The 20,877-nt window shown below is 43.9% G+C and overlaps 1 protein-coding gene across 2 annotated transcripts in view; it reads right to left on the minus strand.

The window, feature by feature from the left end:
• Window positions 1-11,459, minus strand: part of Map3k3 (mitogen-activated protein kinase kinase kinase 3) — a 70,250-nt gene extending 58,791 nt beyond the window's left edge. Inside the window, exon 1 of one of the 2 annotated variants that reach the window (XM_021634308.2) lies at window positions 11,115-11,459. In XM_021634308.2, coding sequence (XP_021489983.1) covers window positions 11,115-11,118 — 4 coding nt within the window. In that variant the 5' untranslated portion in view covers window positions 11,119-11,459. The remainder of the gene's footprint in view (window positions 1-11,114) is intronic. The other variant, XM_021634309.2, reaches the window with a different exon arrangement.
• Window positions 11,460-20,877: the final 9,418 nt, after the last annotated feature.

The following is a 20,877-nucleotide window of genomic DNA, read 5'->3' on the forward strand; positions in this document are numbered from 1 at the left end:
TCCTGTCTTAGCGCTCTAACTGGGATTTTCGCAGACTGGCAGCCACACATAGCCAGAGTTACTATTCACGCACTATGTATGTGTAGAAGAGAGTATCTTAAAGCACCTCATGCAGCTGCTCTGAACAGCTGGTTTATATCAACCTTTAAATACTGCTTCTAACCACAAACTTTACAAGCTAGTCAGCTTCTGATAGGGAGGTCAAAAGGTAGTAGTCCTCCTGAGCAATGCATTATCTCTGCCTTATTAGCTTTACTTTTAATCCCTTTCTCTTGAAACATGGCAGAATACTAGAGTTCTCATGCTTGAAGACAAACTATTCAAAACTCAGAACATAAACCAGCCCAATCTCAAACTTTACAAATTCTCCCGGAGATCTTAGCCCATTCAAATAACATTTAAAGATTGAAAATAAGTATATCTGTCGATCTGGAAGAGAACATGAGGGTGAGCTGTCACATTCCCCAAATGACTCACTTGGGAACTTAGGGCACACCTTTTAAAAAAGCAAGTAAAAAAGACTCCACCCAAGAGTGCCTTATTCTTGTCCCTTAGAAATATTAATATGTCACAGGAAGGAAAACACAGCAGAATCTCGTCTCTTCTCCAATACTACTTGCCTCTCCCAACTTCTCAGAATACCTCTGAAGAGACAGAGGAAGGAAGCAAAGACACCTATAACGATATTTTTGACTGTTCAGAAAAGTAAAATCAAATTTAAAACTGGCAAGAAAGAAATAAGAGTAGTTTCCTATATAATTCCACTTTAAAATATATACAAAAATTATTAGTCCAGTACAGTGGCCCATGCCCTTTAACCCAAGCACTGAAAAAAGGCTGAAGCAGGAGGTTAACTTGGGAGACCAACCTGGACAACAGAGCAAGACCCTGCCTCAAAAGAGGGGAGGGGTTGTACTGCACATATAGTTCTAATACTCAACCATTAGAAACCTTCAATAAAATAATTCAGTAGAGGAAACAATAGCAGCTCAGTTGGGGCGGCTAAAGAGAATTTGCTTGTTAGTGTTTTTAATCTAATAACCAAATTAAAAAACAAACAAACAAACCAAGCCGGGCATGGTGGCACACATCTTTAACACAGCACTCAGGAGCAGAGGCAGCGGATCTTTGTGACTTCAAGACCAGCCTGGCCTATACAGTTCTATGCCACCCAGGACTACAGAGTCAGACCCTCTCTCTCTCTCTCTCAAAAAAAAAAAAAAAAAGTTTTTAAGGGCTGAAAGATGACTCAGTGTTAAGAACACCAGCTATTCTTGCAGAGAACCTGGGTTTGATTCCCAGAATGCACACAACAGCTTACAACCATTCAGGGGAGCTAGTACCCTCTCCTGGCCTCCTCCAGAAGAAGGCAAGTGATGCACAGACACACATGAAAGCAAACCAATCCACATACGTAAACAAAATAAATTAATACAAAACAAGAGCTGGAGAGGTGGCTCAGTGGTGAAGAGCACTGGCTGCTCTTCCAGAGGATCAGCTCACAGCTGTCTGTAACTCCAGTTCCACAGAATCTGACACCCTCACACCAATACACATTAATAAACAAAAAACAAGAACAGAGGCGGGGTATACATGTGTAAGGCCCTGGATTCAAACCCTAGCAATACAATGAAACATAGTATCTAAGCTAGCTTAAATGTAATAGACATATAAAATAACATATATTATTACACATTATTGCCTGAAACCTAGGGTAGCTGATATAAGTAAAGCAGGGTTATGAAGTGAATTTTATGAGGACAAACATAAAACTAGAAGCAGTGACATTTTTCAGTGATACTCCAACTACAGACACAGATGAATACAAGATGTGAACTGAGTGGCACTTTCAGGTATTGCTTTCTAGACTGAGATTTTAACTCGATTATAAGCATTCCCTCAGCATGGAATCCTACAAGAGCAACTCTTTAAAACAAGCGCTTTCTTACAAGGCAGCAGCCAGGAATATGAACTTTGAGTAAGAAACATCTGAGTTTAAGGAGTCCTTAAATAAATCATGCATTTTCCTTAAATCTCAATTTCCTCATTTGCAAAATGGAGGTTATAAAGCATCATTTTATAGAATTGCTAAGATAGAAAGAGACAAAGAAGAAAACTTACAAATTACTCCTCATGATACTTAGTAATGCTTTAAAAATGCTGGCTGTTATAGTCATCAATATGAAAAGGTCAGTGGAAAAAGACTGGAAGGGCTAATCTACCCTAGGATTTAATTTATTCCTCAATTCTTATTAATCATTAACAATAAACATTTGCTCAATATTTATCATGCATTATACATTAAAAAGCCTTTTAAAAGATTTTATATATCTGAGTGTTTTGCCTCCATGCATGTATATGCACCCCATGCATGCATGCCTGGTGCCCACAGAGGCAAGGAGGCAGCTGATCCCCTGGAACTGGAGTCACAGATGGTTCTGAGCTAACACCTGGTTCTAAGAACTGAACCCGGACCCTTCAAAGAGCAGCCGGTGCTCAACTGCTGAGTCATCTCTCCAGTCCCACTTCTCAACATTTGAAACGTAGGCAGGAGCAATGAAGCCAAACTTTAATCTCAGCACTTGGAAGGCAGAGGCAGGCAAATCTCGGTGAGTTTGAGGGTAGCCAGATCTGTATAGCGAGCTCCAGAGCAGCTAAAACTACAGTGAGACTCTTATCTTAAGAAAAGCAAAAAAGACAAAGTTTTAAAAGCAACTTCAGGGCTTTTGGAAGTAAAAACCCTTGGGGTAAATGTATAAAGCCGGGAGTGGTGGCACATGCTTTTAATCTCAGCAATGGGAGGCAGGGGAAGGTAGACCTTTTGAGTTGGTGAGGCCAGTCTGGTCTCCATACACAGTTCCAGGACAGCCAGGGCTACACAGTGAGATCCTGACTCAAAAACAAGTAAGTTAAATTCTAAAAAATATACAGATATATGTCATTTTAAGAAGTAGATTGAAGAAACAGGCATGGTGACACACACCTGTAATCCCAGAACTCAGGTGGCTTAAGGCAGTAGTATCACAAGTATGAAGCCAGCCTGGTCTGTCTCAATAAATAAATAAATACAATAGCGCACACACACAAGCCTAAACCAGGTATGATGCCATATGCCCCCAAATTCACCAAAATCACACGTAGGAAGTCTGAAGCAGGAAGACCACAGCAAGTTCAAGGCCAGGTTGGCGTATACAGCAAGACCTGGTCTCACAAAAACAAAGTAAGCTAATTTAGACAATATACAAAACAGTATACATAAATACGAATGTATGAAAATATTTTAAAATGTGAGTAGCAAGAATTTGTATATAGAGAATTTTATATAATCATTAACAGAATAAATAATCATTAACAGAATAAAGATTCTTTCCGAACAGCAAGCTATTTCAGCTATGCCAGAAAGCTCACAAAGTGAGCTGAAAAAAAATAATTATCAAATAATGGATAAAGGAGTAAAGAGGATGAGACTTTGATCAGTAGACTACCAGGAAAAAAAAAAAAAAACACATAAAAAAATAAAATTTAAAAAAGAAAGAAAGTACTAGAAATTTAAAAATTAGGGTCATTTGTTGTGGCATGCCTACAAACCTACTACTTGAGATGTAGAAGTGGGAGTTCACGGATATGCTTAGCTCTATGGGGAGATCCAGGCCAGCTATGAATAAATAAGAATCTGTTTCAAACAAACAAACAAACATGGGGTGTGGTGGTGGCTCACTTGGTGAAGGCACTTGCTAAGCCTGACCGCTTGAGATGGATCTCGAGGAACCACACAAAAGGTAAGAACCAACTGCCAGAAGCTGTTCTCTAACCTCTAGAAAGAGGCCACCAAGGCAGATGTGCCCTGCCCCTACAAAAGCACACACACTGAACAAACAAACAAACAATCTAGGAAGGGTTTAATGCTTATTCACAGGAAAAAAGAGAAAGAGAGAGAGAGTTCTACAAAACAAGGATCAGAGTTCAGGCTTTAAAAAGGAAGCAAGAACGCTCAGCAAGAAAAGGCACTTTGCCATCAAGCCTGACAAACTGGGTTTGATTCCTGAAACCCACATGGTGGTAGAAGAGAAGTGACCCCTACACAAATTATCCTCTGACCTCCACACATAGACAGTGGGCACACACGAGCATGTGCCTGGTGCACACACAAGAAGGGAAGGGGGAGAGGAATGAAGAGGAGGGAAGGAGAGAGGAGAGAAGGGGAGGGAAACAGAGGCTCCTAAGAAATCATAAGCAAGCAGGTAATCCTCAGAAGCTTGTACTTTCTCTTCTCTTATTTCTGACTTATGGTGTGGGGCAATATACCCTCCTTTCTAGCTCCAGTACGAAGCTACTTTTCCACACTGAACTTCTGTTTGAAAGGTCTTTAAGGTACTTCCCTTTTATGAGCTCTCTTGGCTAACCCAGAGAGTTACAGGAAGTACCATGTCTTGTAATAAACACTGTCATCCTACAAGATATCTATTTATTATGCCACACACTATCTTTTCCACATTTACAAATCCCCAAAGTAATATTTTGTTGGTGGCGGGTTTTTTGAGACAAAGTCTCTCTATGTAGCCGACTGTCACTCACTAAGCAGACCAGGCTTGCCTCAAACTCAGAGTTCTACCTGCCTTTCTCCAAAGTGCTGGGATTAAAGGAGCTCTCCACCACACCCGGTCTAAAGTAATATTTTAATCTTTGTTTTCACTGAACTAATGATGTTATTTCTTCATCCTGCCAAGGCTCTGTCTTACTCCTGCCAGGTCATCTGATCATACTGCTCAACTCAAGACAGTCTGTGCTTCAGAGTGCCTGAGTCAGATTTTACTTTCTCTTCATGACATTTCTTTTTTTTTTTTTCCACTGCCTCTACCCTGACCATATCCAGGCAAAAATCATTTTTTCCAACATAATATTTTTATTGATTATTTGGGAATTTCATATCATATACCCTGATTATACCTCCCAGCCCTGCCCAGGTCTAGTCCCCTCACTGACAAAAATCATTTGACAGTAAGTATACACAAACCAGACCCCATCTTTAAGAAAATTTGCTCCTTCAAGAACAAGGGTGGAGAATTAATGAGAGGGCTCAGCCTATAAACACTTCTGCAAGCCTGAGGCTCAGATCCACAGTGAAAGGAAAGAAGTGACTCCAACAAGTTGTCCTTTGACCGCCACACAGGCATGTATGCCTACCCCTACACACACACACACACACACACACAATTTAAAGAACATGGTTCACCCAGGCACAGTGGTGCATACCTTTTGATCTCAGCACTCAGGAAATGGAAGTAGGAGAATCATGAGTTCATTTTAAGTTTAGTTTGAGCCCAGGGTGGACCACAAGAGACCCAGTTTCAAAAACCAAACACAGAAAATGGTTAAAGCCCAGAGTGGTGACTCACATTTATAATCCCACCAACCAGGAGGCAGAGACAGGCAGATCTCTGTAAATTCCAGGTCAGGTTGGTCTACATAGTGAGTTGCAGGACAGACAGAGCTACAGGTTGAGACCCTGTTTCAGGCCTTTCTCAAAATTTTAAAGATAATAAAAAAAACTTCAAAAACAGTATTTAATTTTTACTCAAAGTTAAATACTTATATTTATTGTTTTGTTACTAGGAGATATAACAACCTACCAAAATTAACTACTGGTTCAAAATGTTTAAATACATATCACCAAAGTAAAGCACTGCTTCTTCCTAAAAATCAACAGAATCACCATTTTACACCACTGTGTGTATATGCATTCACAGGTCTTGTGCATGTGCCTTTGGAGGTCAAAGGTTGATATCAGGTATCTTCCTGTCCATCTCTCTACCATATTTTGGGGGACATGACCTCTCAGTGAACCTGGAATTCACCTCTGTTGGCTGACCAGGAGGCATCAGGAATCCTCTTGCAGGGCTCCCCATCTTGTAGGCTTGTCACATATGTACTAGGGATTTGAACTCAGGTCTTCACACTTGCAAAGCAAGCACCTTACCAAGCTAACTGTCAGCTCCTTTTCATTATATTTTAATACTTGGTGAAACTAACTTAAAGGACTAAAAACTGTATTACATAATGTATGTGTGGGCTGCGTATGTGCGTCCCAACCGTTAACTTACAGAGCTGGTCTCTTCTTTCAAACAATTACACATTTTTGGCAGGGTATTAACAATCACTTACTGGTTCAGCATCCTTAATCTGAAACAGACTAGAGATACTCAACCAGGAAAGTCTAGGCAAATATTCCCAAATTAAGGGGATGGAGTGTGAGGGATGGTGAGATGGCTAAGGGGTTAGGAGCACTTATGCTGTTGCAATCATCCTGGGTTCAAGTCCCAGCAGCCACATGTTGATTAACAACCACATGTAACTCTAGTTCCAGGGAATCTGGTATCTTCTTCTGACCTCTGACAGAACCAAGCATGCATGTGTTACACATGCAGACATGCAAACAAAACCCTCACACATAAAACAACTACATTTAATTTAAAAATTTTAACTACTAAAAAAAAATCTGATAAATTCTGATTCCCAGTACTTTGATAGTAAGAATTGAACCTTAAAGGTCTCACATATGCCAGGCAGGACACTCTACCACTGAGCTAGCTCCCTAGACCTTTTAGATAAGGAACACTCAGTATGAATTTGTTTGCAATTTCTGCTTCAATCGTACCTCCCTGTGAGCTCTTGGTACAGGATAACACACAGGCCCGGGCTTAATACTACACCTGAATAGAGGATGAACTTGGCAAATGGGCACAGAGTAAGTGAACAATTTATTAAAAAAAAAAAAAAAAAAAAACAAGAAAACTTGCACTCTGCATTTCCCTAAGTAATGTTTAGTTGAATGCATATTTTTGTTTTACAAATGTCTAAAATCTGATTTATACTGTTTTGGTCTTCTGTCAGTCTTCAAGTAGCCCAAATAGGCTTCATTTCTGCTATGCAGTAAAAATGGTCTGGAACTCCTGATCCTTCCACTTCCAATTCCTAAGTACTGAGAATGGAGGCATGTACCATCATTTTTTATTTTTCTTTGTTTACCCTTGTATGTATGTTTGTGCCCGTGAGCGTGCGGGGTGGAGTGCACCTCTGATGTGCATGTTGTGGGCAGAGCAAGACTCAGGTGTCTTCTACGCTCTTCACCTTTTTACCTTACGATGGGGTCTCTCACTGAACTGCAAGTACGCCATTTTGGCTAAGCTGGCTAACTAGGCAGGAGCTCACAAGATCCACCTGCCTCCTCCCCCAATGCTGGGGTTACAGGTTAAAGCCAGTGCTGGCTTTTTATGTGGATACTAGAGATTCAAACTCGGGTCCTCATGCTTGCAGAGCAAGCACTTTTACCCACTAAGCTGTCTTTCCTGCCCTCAACTGCCATTTTTTAAATATATCAAAAAATCAGGGCTAAGGAGATGGCCCAACAGTTAAGAGCCCCAGCTGTTCTTTCAGAGGACTGAGGCTCAATTCCCAGGACCCACATGGTGGCTCACAACTCTCTGTTACTCCAGTTCCATGGGATCCGACACAGCCTTTGTGGGCACTGGGCACACGTGTGGTAAACACACACACACACACACACACACACATGCAAAACACATTACACATTTAAAAAGTAATTTAAAAATTTAAAAACACATCAAAATTCTACTCATGAGTCTTGTATGCATGGCCTCGATTCCTGAGACTGTCTTTCAAATAACTGGCTTCGTGGGCTGGAGAGATTTATTCAGTGGTTAAGGGCTCTTCTTGCTATCAGTAGATTAGGGGAGAGGGAGAGGGGAGGAAGAGGGAGGGAGAGAGGGTGGGACCCAGGAGGAAACAAGGGAGGGGGCTACAACTGGGATACAAAGTGAATAAATTGTAAATAATAATAATAATAATTTAAAAAAAAAAGAAAAAAAAAAGGCTCTTCCTGCTCATCAGGCTCCTCACAACCTCCTGAAACTCTATAGCTTCCGTGGAGCTAATACTCTGCTCTGACATTCACACAAACACATACACCTAAATAAAAATAAATCTTAAAAAAAGAACAAAACCAAAATCTACTCATGCTATAGGTGTGTTAATTTATTAACCTATGACTCAGGAGTCTCAAAACAGTTGTTAATCATGCTGAGTCTACCACAGAGGTGGTCTAGCCAAATTGAGACTTCCAAAAGCCTTGGAACCCTAGAAACACAGACCTAGTTCTGTAAGTTACAACAATTTCAACTCTAAACCAAGCTGTCAGCCCAGAACCAACCATCTTTAATCCTATATTCAATTCCCTAGATTCCTGTAATATGTCCATGTCCTTACCCATTTTTAATATATCCCACTAAGCTTCAAAATACATTTAGAAAAAAAGCAAATAAACATTAGCAAGTAAGTCCCAATAATTATTATCAGCATTACTATAATTATTGGAAGATTTCTAGTATGTCCAAGAAAAAAAAGTCAATCCCAATTTCAATAGTCACACCATAGCAAAGCCAAAAATAAAACCAAACCAAAAAACAAAACAACCAACCAACCAGAGATTTCCTATTATTTACAAGGACAAGTTGCAGTTTCCACTACGTGTTTGCTAGAACTAACAGACAATATAAAGTCTGACCTGTTTTCATTAACAAGTCAAGTGGTCAAACAGGCTTGAGTCTGCAGCACAGAACTGCTCAGGAAAATGTGACTGTAAATCAAAGGGCCTGCAGGGCAGAGATGCAAACTAGTTTTAGTCCTTTAGTCACTGACCTGGATTTTAAGTACTGAAAATATTAAGGAATTTGTTTATCTTTTATTAAATGTTTGAGTTCGTTTGTTTACTGGGTTCTGGGAAAGCAGAGGCAGAAGGATTACTACAGATTCAAGGATAGCCTGATCTATACCGCAAGTACTACGGTAGCTAGGGTTACGAAGGGAGACCCTGCGTAACAAAACGGAGTAGGGGGCTGAAGAGATGGCTTGGCTCAGCGATTAAGAGCACTGGCTGCTTTTCCAAAGCAACTGGGTTCAATTCCCAGCACCTACATGGAGGCTCAAAACTGTCCGTAACTCACACCCTGACACAGACATACATGCAGGCAAGACGCCAATGCACTTTAAATAAAAATAAGTTATTTTTTAAACTAGAGAGAAAGACAGAGAAAGAGAGAAATGGTATTCAAGAGAGAATGCTAGGGATGTAGGTCCAATGATAAAGTGTTTTTCCTAGCACTCACAAGGTTGAGGGGTGGGGGTGGGAGTGGGGGTTGATTCCCAGCATTGAAAACAAAACAATACAGTTAAAAAGTGACATGGGGTCAAATGAGAAGATACCAAGTTCCCTATTCTTTCTTCTTTGGGACTTTACCCAGGGGAAACAGGCCTTCCCATATATTCATACACTTGTTGAAAACATCTTCAAATGTGAAAACAGGCTCTTGTCTATTTTCATGCTAAATAATAAGATGAGGCCCTCATTATCTGGGCACTCTCACTGGTTTTGCAATCAAAGTGTTGTGTGTGAGGTCTGTACACCCCAGGGATCTCACTCCCCTTTGGAACTTAAGTCTCACCCACAAGACAAGAAGGAAAACTTATTAGACTATTACAATATAGGTCCATATTTCAAAGATTAGCTTAAGTTCTGTAGCAAAAGATAAAATGTGGGAGGCCTGGGGAGGACAAAAAGAACTCTCTTCCCCAATTATTATATCAAGAAATATGTGCCCCATAGAATAAGCATTCCATAAGTATTTACTGGAATGTATGCATTGTAAATATAAATAAATATTTAAATATAAGGCCTTACTGGGTTCCTTTTGTGTCTCTCAGATGAGACCTCTGTAGAAAGAGGAAAAAAAAAAAAAGCCCAAAATACAGTATGGAAAGAGAACTGAAAATGAACAAATCCTTCCCATACTGTATGAGGGACAGCGGGAAAAGAACAAAGCAATTCATTTAAAGCCAATGTGCTATTGCACCCACTTAACCTCCTACAAAAACGACCTGACCTTGCTATGGGGCAAAGCAAACATTAACATTCCATTTTCCTATGGAGCACTGATGCAAGCAATGAATACTTCTGCAAAGGAGGCTTTCACTAAATTTTACCCCTTTCTGACTTAGGACAATACTAAATGTTTTGCAAAACCTGATTGAGACCAGGAACTCTCAAAAGCATCACCATACCTGGCCCAACTGGAGAAGCAAGGTAAACTTAAAATGTCACACATTCCTTAGCTGAGTCCAAGTCTTTCGTTTCGGTAAAGTACCAAAGTCATGGTAACTATAATTCAGTTCAAATGCTGTGTGGAAGACATTCAAAACTTTTCTTAGATTACATCTTCACAGCAGAATTGCAAATACTGACAAAAAGGAAATGATTTCATAGTGATTCTTTTGTGTAGCGAATGCCTCTTTCAAAAAGTTACATAGTTTCAGGGATAGCGCAGGATAAAAATAATAGCCGGATTTTTCCAATCGCAGGGTCTGAGTTGTAACCCACAGCGCTTAACCAATCTTAACTTCCAGTAATCGGCGAGGAGCGCAGCTCGCATTTCTCAAGCCCGCTGTTGCTAACAGGGATCCGCGTCGAATCGCCTCGTAGTCGATCCCCCGCACACCCTCCCCCCACCGCGCAGGGGAACGCACCGAGCTCGAGAGCAAAGCCCCGGGAACTCACAGGCCAGCCTGTGTGAGCAAAGGGAAGGAAATGACACAGGCAGGAAAAAAAAAAAAAAAAAAAAAAGCAAATCAAGGAAAAGACACAACAGCAGCTGGGCCTGCACCAGGCTCCAACCCCGGCCCCACACTGAGCTCCGGCTCCCCCACCCTCGAGCTCGCGGGCCAGCTCGCTGGGGACCGAGTGGGCGGCCCCGCCGAGCACGGGCCTCGGTCCCGCAGACCCCTCCCCGGGATGCGCCGGCCGCACGCCCGGAAAGAGCTGCCCAGTGGGTCTGGCCGGCAGGGCCAGCCCCGAGGGTGGCAGCGGCCGGAACCGCCGCCCGGGCGCGGAGGCGCGGAGAGGCGAGCGCCCCGCGGTCCCCTGCCCCCGGCCCGGCGGGCCGTCCATGCCTGTCAGGCGGCGGCCCAGGGTCCTCCTCCCCTCAGCCCGGGGCGGGGCGTCACGAAACGGCGCGGGTACAGGCCGGGGCGGTGGCGGCACTCACCCATGGTGGCGGCGGCGGCGGCTACAGCCCAGGAGTGTCACCTCTGAAGCCGGGGCTGCATGCCGGGGGAGCGGGCGGCGGGGACGGCAGCGGGCCTGGCTCCGCGCGGGGGCCGCGGGCTGCGCTGGCTGCGCTCGGGGCCCCCGCCGCCTCCCCGGGCTCCGGCTCCGGCCGCGGCCGGGCGCTGTGGCATGAGCGGAGTGGCCCGCTACATCCCCGGCGCTCCCAGGCTCGGCCCACCCCGGCCTCGGCGGCGCCGCTCGGCCCGCCCGCCTGCCAGTCCCGAAGTCCAGAAGTCGCTCCGTCCGGCCACCGTTCTCCACCTCAGGAACGCTCCGAAAAACAAACCGCTGGGCGCGCAGCTAGCCTCGCTGGCTGTCACTCACGCCGGCATCCTCCAATAGAAGGCAGCCGCTGGGCCTTGGCCCCGCCCTCACTCTCATTACCAGCCAATAACCAGGAGGAAGCCAGATACTCCCGCCCCTCCTCCGCTCTCTCCCGACGCCCTCACTCTCAGCCGCCAGCTAATCACGGCGAACCAATCCCGCCTACTCTCACAGGATGCCAATGGGCGAAGTCAAAGCGATTTCCGAGGGCTGTCTAGGGCCTGCCAATCACCGAGACAGCGCCCGTTCTCTCGCGCCTAGCCAATCAGCGAGAGAGCGCCGAGCGCCCGCCTCGGTACGTCGCTAGCTGGCGCTCTCGGCTCCGCCAGCCGAAGGTGTGGGCCGGTCCAATCACAGCGCCGGCCTGAGGCTCCGCCCACGGCCCCGCCCCTGTCCGGTCGCGGAACCCTCGACGTGCGCGCGGGCTGGCGCTGTTCCTCCAGGCGGCTCTTCTGGCCCGGGTTTTGGCCGAGATGTTTTCGCAGAGGCCCTCAGAAAACGTCAACCTTCGGCCCTCGGGCTGCCGGTTCTGGGCGACTTCGGGGTCCTGAGGTGCCCGGCCCCTGCTGGTGCGAAGCGGCTGGCGCGGAATGGGCGGAGAAGATTGAGCTCTGTGCTTCCAGGCCACTTGTGCTGCGCGACCTCCCGAGTACCCACGGCTCCGACTGCCGCTTTTGCAGGCGGGAGGCCGGTCTCGCCGCGCCTCTCCTTCCCCCGGGTCTCAGATCTCCCGAGGCCACACCCATGGGTCCCGATTCCTCGTTCCCGAAGGTTAGGAGTACTGGAATGTGGATCCCCACATTCTGTGTTCTGCTCGAGTTGCTTTTGGACAACAGTTTTGCTCTTAGGATTCTAAAAGCGAGCCACGTTTTTAAAAGAAAACGGAACAAGTACAGGAAAATAGAAAGAAAATCCCTCCTGGAGATAAGTTCTATTTCCTAGCTAGATATACAGTGTTTGGAAAAACAAAACAAAAAGTTCGTATTGTTCTGTGGTGTGCTTACACTTTTTTAAGTGTTTCCTGTGCCAGTAAATATTGTCTCAAAACAATTGTAGTGGCTGTGTGATATTTCAAAAGAGCATTGTGATTAACTTCTCCAACCTCCATTGTTTCAACAATTTATACACCCAGTCTTTAGATTCCAACTACCACAATTAATGTGGGTTCCCTTTCTCTAGACATTGTTGCAGCGACATAGTTCAGATTCCAGAAAAATCTTCTTCAGATGCCGTTTTCAGTTGTCTTTGCCTGTAGTGTCAAATCTTTTTAGTGTCTTGGACAATCCTCTCTCTCTATCCCCACCCTCAATGCCATGATATTTAACTCTCTTGTCCTGTTTTTCTCTTTTTTGAGTCTCCCTCTCTACTTAACGTAGTCTGTCCTGAGCTGCTATGTAGCCTGTCTGCTCTAAAACGCCAAGATCCGCCTGCCTCTGCCTCCTGGGCGCTGAGATTAAAAGGCTGTGTATACCCAACTCGTTTTTTCTTCAAACTTTCAAGTCTCATATTCTCACTTGATTAAGTCCCTACTTTACTGAAGTGCCTTAACTGGAATTTGTTTTTTTCTGTTGAGGAAAAAGAGAAAAACACCGACCATTTATTAGATGCCAGGCATGTAATCTCACTTAACCTCTTCAATAACTGAGCTAAGTAAGCGTCTTACCCTAACCTTTCCTTCAGGTGTCCTCTTTGTGATTTCCATTTCCATTGTCTGTCCCTCAGCCACCAAAGTCAAACATTCCCATGCTGCAGTTGCCTACGCGCTGAGGATTCCAGCTCAGGCAGGTCTGTGTTCTAAGTTCCAGGCACCAATCTTGAGTATCCCACAGGCACCTCAAATTCTGCAGCTCCAAACTGAACCCATCATTTCCTCCATTGTTCAGTGTTGGTTCCCTAAGGAAGACACTGAGTTATCATCAAACTCTTCCTCTCCATTCTCCTCCTCCAACCACCAATCTTAAACAGGTCTCCAATCCACCTGCCTTTCTTTCAACCCCCACCACTTGGCCCAGCTCAAACCATCAAAATCTCCTGTTTAGTTTACTTAAAGTGTATGGACACCACAGTGACTTTCTATTAGACACAGGATGGAAGCAAACTCTATTTACAAATAGGGGCTGGAGAGATAGTTCAGCAGTATAGAGTGCTTGCTGCTCTTGCAGAAAACACAGGTTCAGTTACCAGCACCCACACTGCCCAGCTCACAACAGCCTGCAAACCCAGCTCCAGGGCATTGGGCCTCTTCTCAGCTCCACAGGCACCATGCATGCATGTCATATACATACATAAATCCAGGCACACACACATACCAATACAATAATTTTTTTAAAAAGATAATCAAATACGTGAATGTAGTAAGGAAGTCCCCCCACGACCCCGCATCCCTTTCTCTCAAACTTTCATTTCCCACCCCCAAGTCCCTGCTGCAGCCACACTGGAAGCTCTTCAAATCTATCTCAACTTTTCAATCTGTTTCCCACTTCGCCTCTCCCTCCCCACAGAGTCCTATGCAGACCATGTTCTCTCTTTTGAATATTCTCCATTTCTGCTCCCTCTCATTTCTTCAGGGGAGAATTAATTCCTCCTTAGTTCTCCATCACTCTTTGAGAAGGCCTTCCCTACCTCTTAAACTGAGCTAAGGCCCTTTGACATGCTCCCAGAGCACCTGGGACTTTCTTTGTCCAAGCACCTGTTCTCTAATGTAATTGCATTGTGCGAAATAAGGAGAGAAACAGAAGCTGTTAGGTGGAGGTGTAGCTCAGTGGTAAAGGGCTCACCTAGAATGTGCAAGACCCTGGGTTTGCTCCCCTAGCACTAGGCGTGGGGGCGACAAATGAGCAAGAAAGAAGCTGTCATTCAAACTGGCAGGCCAACCACCTTTAATAGTGAATTCGAAATACCTGCTGTGTGGTGTGATGCACACATGCCTGTAATCCTAGCACTCAGGAGGCAACGCTGAGAAGATTGCCTTAAGTTGAAGGCCAGCTGCTAGTCTATATAGCAAGGTCCACTTCTCAGGACCATATAACATAGCATAACTCTGTCTCAAAATAAGAGAGGGGGGAGTGTCAAATGTGGACACTAGTAATTGAACGTAATTTCAATAAAATACGCTCTTAGTTATATATTTTATCTTCCCTCTGTGGATTGCTTTCTCTCCTCTCCATTACCACTGCCTGAAGCTTCCTAGCTGGGCCATGCCTTCTAAAAGCTCTTAGTTTTAAAATGACTGATGCCTCTGGGTATCTGAGCCACACCTACTCCCAGTGCCAAGGCCCAAGAAAGCACTGGCTCTATCTGGCAGCCCAATTGTATACTAGCTGCACACTTTCATTCTTTTCTTTCAAGAACATGGTGCCAACAGGACAAAGAGGGAACGATAAAAACAATGGATGGATTCTCTTAGGAGAGAGATCAATAGATTTAGTTTATAAAAGAAAAATTCCAGGAAAACTATCACTTGATTTTATGAAAATTCTTTCAATTCAGAAATAAAGCAGGCTACATTTTAGATTGTGTGTTGAACCAGTAAGTTGACTGTGTCATCAAGGAATGATATGCATATCTCATAGAAGATTCTTCAACTGTGATTTCTTAAAATTATGGTATTCTTCTAAATAAAAATAGTATTCATTTTAAAGCTACAGTGGTATAAATTTATGTAAGCGGAGCAAAGGTAAAGAAAATCCATTGTGCCTCTTTTCTAAGTAGATATCTACATTGCCACTGATAGGGGGAAAAGTTAAACAAATTACAATATAATAATATAATAAAATAGAATGTGCCCACAAACAAGAATAAAGAGCCTTCCTCTATAAATACCAAAAAGATCCAAGATACCCTGTGGTGGGGGGAGGGGGGTGAAGCCAGATCCTAAAGTATTATAAAGTATAAAGGGTGACCGTATTTTTTGAAAGAGTTATTTTTATTATTTTAAATTTATTTTTATGTATGTAGGGATAAGGAGAGTATGTGTATGAATTCAGGAGCCCCAGGAAGCCAGGGGTGTTTTACCTCAGGTTGAGGGCTGTTTGTGTGTGCATTTACATTTGTGTAGAGATTAGAGGATGACCTTGGCTTCCATCTTGACTGAGGCAGGATTTTTTTGTTGTTTACTGTTGTGTGTTTCAGGCTCGCTGGCCACAAGATTCTAGGGATTCTCCGTCTCTCTCATCTCCCCACAGGAGCACTGGGATTGCAGAGGTGGGCACTGCCAGGTGCCCAGGTATCACCTGGATTCTGGAGATTCTGACATTCACATTGCACCCACTGGGCCATCTCTCCTGCCCTGAACACTAACTACTGCCATACAACAGTGTAAACGCCCTAATAACAGCTACACTTTAGACAGGAAGAGTCATGTCTAAGAAGTTAAATTCTTTTTTTTTTAATAATTTATTTAATTTTATTTTATGTGCATTAGTGTGAAGGTGTCAGATCCCTTGGAATTGGGGGCATAGACAGTTGTGAGCTGCCATGTGGGTGCTGGGAATTGAATCCAGGTCCTTTGGAAGAGCAGACAGCTCTTAACCACTGAGCCATTTCTCCAGCACCGAGGTTAAATTCTTGTTCAAGACTGGCAGAGCCAGAATCTGTTCATTAGCCCAGGCTGGCTTCAACTCCATGGGATCCTCCTGCCTCAATCTTTCCAGTGCTCAGATTATAGGCATAGATACCATTCCCAGTTACTAACTTATAAACAAGTAGGTGGGACAGAGGGATGTTTTCACAGTTCAGAGTACTTGCTACTCTAGTAGAGAACCAGAGTTTGATTCCCTGCACCCACACAACTGCCTGGAACTCCTCCTGGGGAACATGACACCCTCTTCTGATCTCCATAGCACCCACACACATTGTATACACACATACACACACACACACACACACACACACACAGTAACATGAAATTCAAAAATAAATAAATAAATAATCTTTTTGTCATAAGCAAAAGATACAAGAAAGAATAAAGTTAAAAGTGCTACCTATTCAGTGGCTGAGCACGGAATGGAGTCAAAACTAGTTTGTATTATCACAGCGCTCACTTCTGCAAGAACCACTGACTCTTTCTTCTCATAGAACATCTCCAAGGAGTCTATAAAAATTTAAAAGAATACCTAGGAGTCAGAGACTCTTAGAGTTTGAAGCTTTCTTGTTTGCTTTGCTAGAAAATTCAAAGAAAAATAACTTGGGCTGGGGAGAGGTCAGTCAGTAAGCGCCTGCCTCGCAAGCAAGAGAAGCTGAGTTTGATCACCAGAACCCACGCACAAATGCCAGGCAGAGGGCACACTCTGCTAACCTCAGCGCTGGGGAGGCGGAAACAGAGGACCCCTGGAGCTCGCTCACCAGCCAGTCTAACTGGTCAACTCCAGGCAAATGAGAGACCCTGTCTCAAAGGTGGACGGCACTCCTGAAGATGACGTAGAAAGTTGTCTTCTGCCTGGCGCGCGCGCGCGCGCGCGCACGCGCGCGCACACACACACACACACGTAACTCAACACCCTTGTAATATTTCCCAGATTCCTTCTGAGTACACCAGGGCCTCTTGCAAAAGGGGAGTAGTTGTACACAGAACACTGCTTTGCTCCCCTCTGACCCCAAAGTGCTAAGGTTATAGGTATGCTGACTATGCTGTTTACATGATCAAAGGGACCATGTCTGAGGCCTTGTGCATGCTAGGCAAATACTGTATCATCTGAACTACAGCCACAGCCCCACAGCAGCACTTCTAGTAAGAGTCAGCATAAGCTAGGCTTGCTAGCACAGGCCTATAATCCTATCTACTTAGGAGGCTGAGATAATCTATTTAGGAGGCTGAGATAGCAGGATCATAAGCTCAAGGCCAGCATGGGCAACTTGGTGATCCCCTGTCTCAAAAAACAGGGCTAGCCTGGGGGTATCTATAGCATTTGCTTAGGAAAACCTTAGGTTAGGTTTGATCCTAACACACACACACGTAATTGTCAAAGTTGGGCTGTAGACAGAGCTTGTCACAAATACTTCTATCGCACCAGAAGAACATGAACATACCCCAGTGTGGCTTCAAGGCAGTGAATAACTTTGTGTTACTGAGACAATGATCAAAGATAAGTCAGTATAAGTCATCCCAGTCCCACTTTTCTGGCTTAAAGGTGTGCTATAGCTAGGCATGACGGGTCACACCTGTGACCAGCACTCCTGAGGCAGTCAGGGAGAAGCTCAAGCCCAGCATGTTCTATATGGGCTATACAATGAGACCCTGGTCTTGTTTTGTTTTGTTTAAAAAAAATACAGCATATACATACACACACACACAAACAGGCACACGCACAGCCCTTATGCCCAGACTCCCAAATGTTGTCTGTCTCCTAACTGGGCAATAATCTGAGTAGGATTTTGGTTTTTGACTTTAGGTTTGGTTTATGGTTTTGTTTTCTAAGCTCAAACGGAAAATCCTGTCTAGCTGCCTTAGTGTCGGAATAACTGCTATACAGGGCCACACCTAGCACCTACTGTCTGCTTGTTTCATACATTTCCCCTTGGGCCAGGGATGTAGCTCAGTGGTAGAGCTTAGCAGGAGTGGGGCCCTGGGCTGGATCTCCAGCACTGAAAACAAAGAAAAATAATGATATGATTCCAGAAAGAAGAACGCAGTAATAATAGCAGACATGGTGAGCCACGCCTGTGGTAATCTCAGTACCAGGGAGGGTAAAGCAGGAGAATGGCTATGAGTTCAAGGCCTACACAGTGAGCAATGCCAGCCTGGGCTACACAGTAAAGCTGTCTCACTAACTAAAATAAAATAAAATGCCACAACAAGGCAAAAAAAAAAAAAAATCAATGACAACATCACCATTCTAAGATTGCCAAGTCTGATATATTTCCTCCTAATCACAAAACAAACAACAAAAATCAAATCTCATATAAACTCTTGAGAGGCAGAAGGAGGAGGATCTTGGCCACATAGCAAATTGGAGGCTAATCTGGATTACACGAGACCTCATCTCAAAGAGGGCAAAAAGGAGAGAAAAGAACTAACAAGCATAGTATTGTTGAATAAATATTTCAAAATGTGACTTATGTTGTATCTACTACATACACCATTTTTTTAGTGACAGATTGAATTCAGCGATCTCACACATGCTGATCAAACAATGAGCTTCCACTGAGCTACACCCTAGCCCAACATACATTAATTTCGAATCTTTACATAATATTCTATTGTAAATATTTTATGACGTAAAATATTCTTTTGTTTCGTTTTGTTGAGACAAGGTCTTAGTGAGTAGCCCAGGCTGGCCGGGAACGCCACATGTAGACTGGGTAGCCTTAAACTCTCAGGACTCCTCCTCCCTCCGCCTTCCAAGTGCTAGGGTTACAGGTGTGTGTCACCATAGCAAGATGGATATAAAGCATTCTTAGAAAGATGAATGTTGTTGCAGTGAGTGTCAGGGATTTATTGTGCAATAGAAAGGACCATAGAAAGGACTTTTGCCTGCCCCTTCCAAAACTTTTTTTTTTTTAAGACAGGGTTTCTCTGTGTAGCCTTGGCTGTCCTGAACTCACTCTGTAGACCAGGCTGGCCTTGAACTTACAGAGATCCGCCTGACTCTGCCTCCATGAGTACTGGGATTACAGGTGTGTGTCACTGCACGTGGTTCTCAAACTTTTATTATTGCTCTGAGATTCCTGAACCACCCCCCCCTTTATGATCGCTGTGTGAGATTTCAAAACAACATAACAAGGAAAAGTCTAAGCTTTCTTCCCTGAAACACAGAGGCCACTGGTACACAACTCACTTTTGCAATGATGAAAATCAGACAGAATGTATCAGTAAACTAAATTTTTCCCTTCTTAAATGCCCTCACCATATGAATCTTCACAGTCCTGGTGACTTCTTGTTCTTAATTGTATTGTATAGACATGGCCATCTTTATTTCTCTTTTATGGTCTCAGCTATATCCAGAAGGGTTCAAGCCTGCCCATTTCTGCTTTTCCTTGTGTACAGCAGGAGTGTGCAGGCACCACCAGGGGTCAGTGCAGAGACACCCTCAAAGGCACTTCACCACACAGTACAGCCAGCCAGCAGGGCTACAACAACCCATTTTTAACAAACTCTTCTAGTTTGGAAGAGGCCTGTTCACATGAGTAGCCACGTTCCCTTAAAATTTCTCAGATTAGCTCCACAAGGAGAGCAATAGATCAAAAAATTCTGGGCACAGGGGTCTTTTCTGAGACTGATACTCTAACCAAGGACCACGCATGGAGATAACCTAGAACCCCTGCACAGATGTAACCCATGGCAGCGCAGTCTCCAAGTGAATTCCCTAGTAATGGGAACAGGGACTATCTCTGACATGAATTCAGTGGCTGGCTCTTTGATGACCTCCCCCTGATGGGGGAGCATCCTTACCAGGCCATAGAGGAGGACAATGCAGCCAGTCCTGATGAGGCCTGATAGACTAGGTTCAGATGGAAGGGGAGGAAGACCTCCCCTATCAGTGGACTTGGGGAGGGGCATGAGAAGAGATGAGGGAGGGAAGGTAGGATTGGGAGGGGATGAGGGAGGGGACTACAGCTGGGATACAAAGTAAATAAACTGTAATTTATAACAATATAAATAAATTTTTTAAAAAGTGAAAAAATTCTCATAATAAGCTGGGTATGGTAGCATATGCCTTTAGTCTCAGCACTCAGTAAGGCTGAGGCTGATGGGTCTCTGAGTTCAAGGGTAGCCTGGTCTACAAAGCGATTCCAGGACAGCCAAGACTATACAGAGAAACCCTGTCTCAAGGCAGGAAAAAAAAAAATTCTCAGATTAGAAATGATCACAGTCCTTCAAGTTAATTTATATTCAACATTTCTAAAACAGCGCTATTTTATAAACAAGGTTTATCAACAAAGATGCCATATCAGACCCATTCTCCCTTGTTTGGTAGGAGGTAACTTGAGTTAGTTTTTTGTTTTGTTTAAAGAGATTTATTTTCTTCTTTTTAATTATTTATGTTTACGTGTCTATGTGAGTGTATACCATCTATATGTAAATTCCCTAGGAGATCAGAAGAAAAAAGTGAGAGCCATCTCTCCAGCCCCAGGAGTGAGATAATTTATATATAAAATAATTACTCTATTTTGATCTTTTCTTTTTGATACAAAAGAGATTTATTGGATGAAGGAAAGAGGAGAGGAGTCAGAGGAAAAGAGAAAGAAGAACCTGGTGCCCTCCCCGCAGAGAAAAAGTCAGAAGAGAGGGAGGGGAAAGAAACTGAAGTAGAGTGAGCTCATTTTGATCTTTTTATGCATGTGTGTGTGTACATGAGTGTGTTTGTGTGTATTAAGTGCGGGCACATACATGCCATGGCACGTGTGTGGAAGACAGTCTCTGGTGTGAGTATTCATCT

Source organism: Meriones unguiculatus, chromosome 7 (assembly GCF_030254825.1).
Source record: "Meriones unguiculatus strain TT.TT164.6M chromosome 7, Bangor_MerUng_6.1, whole genome shotgun sequence".
NCBI lineage: Eukaryota > Metazoa > Chordata > Mammalia > Rodentia > Muridae > Meriones > Meriones unguiculatus.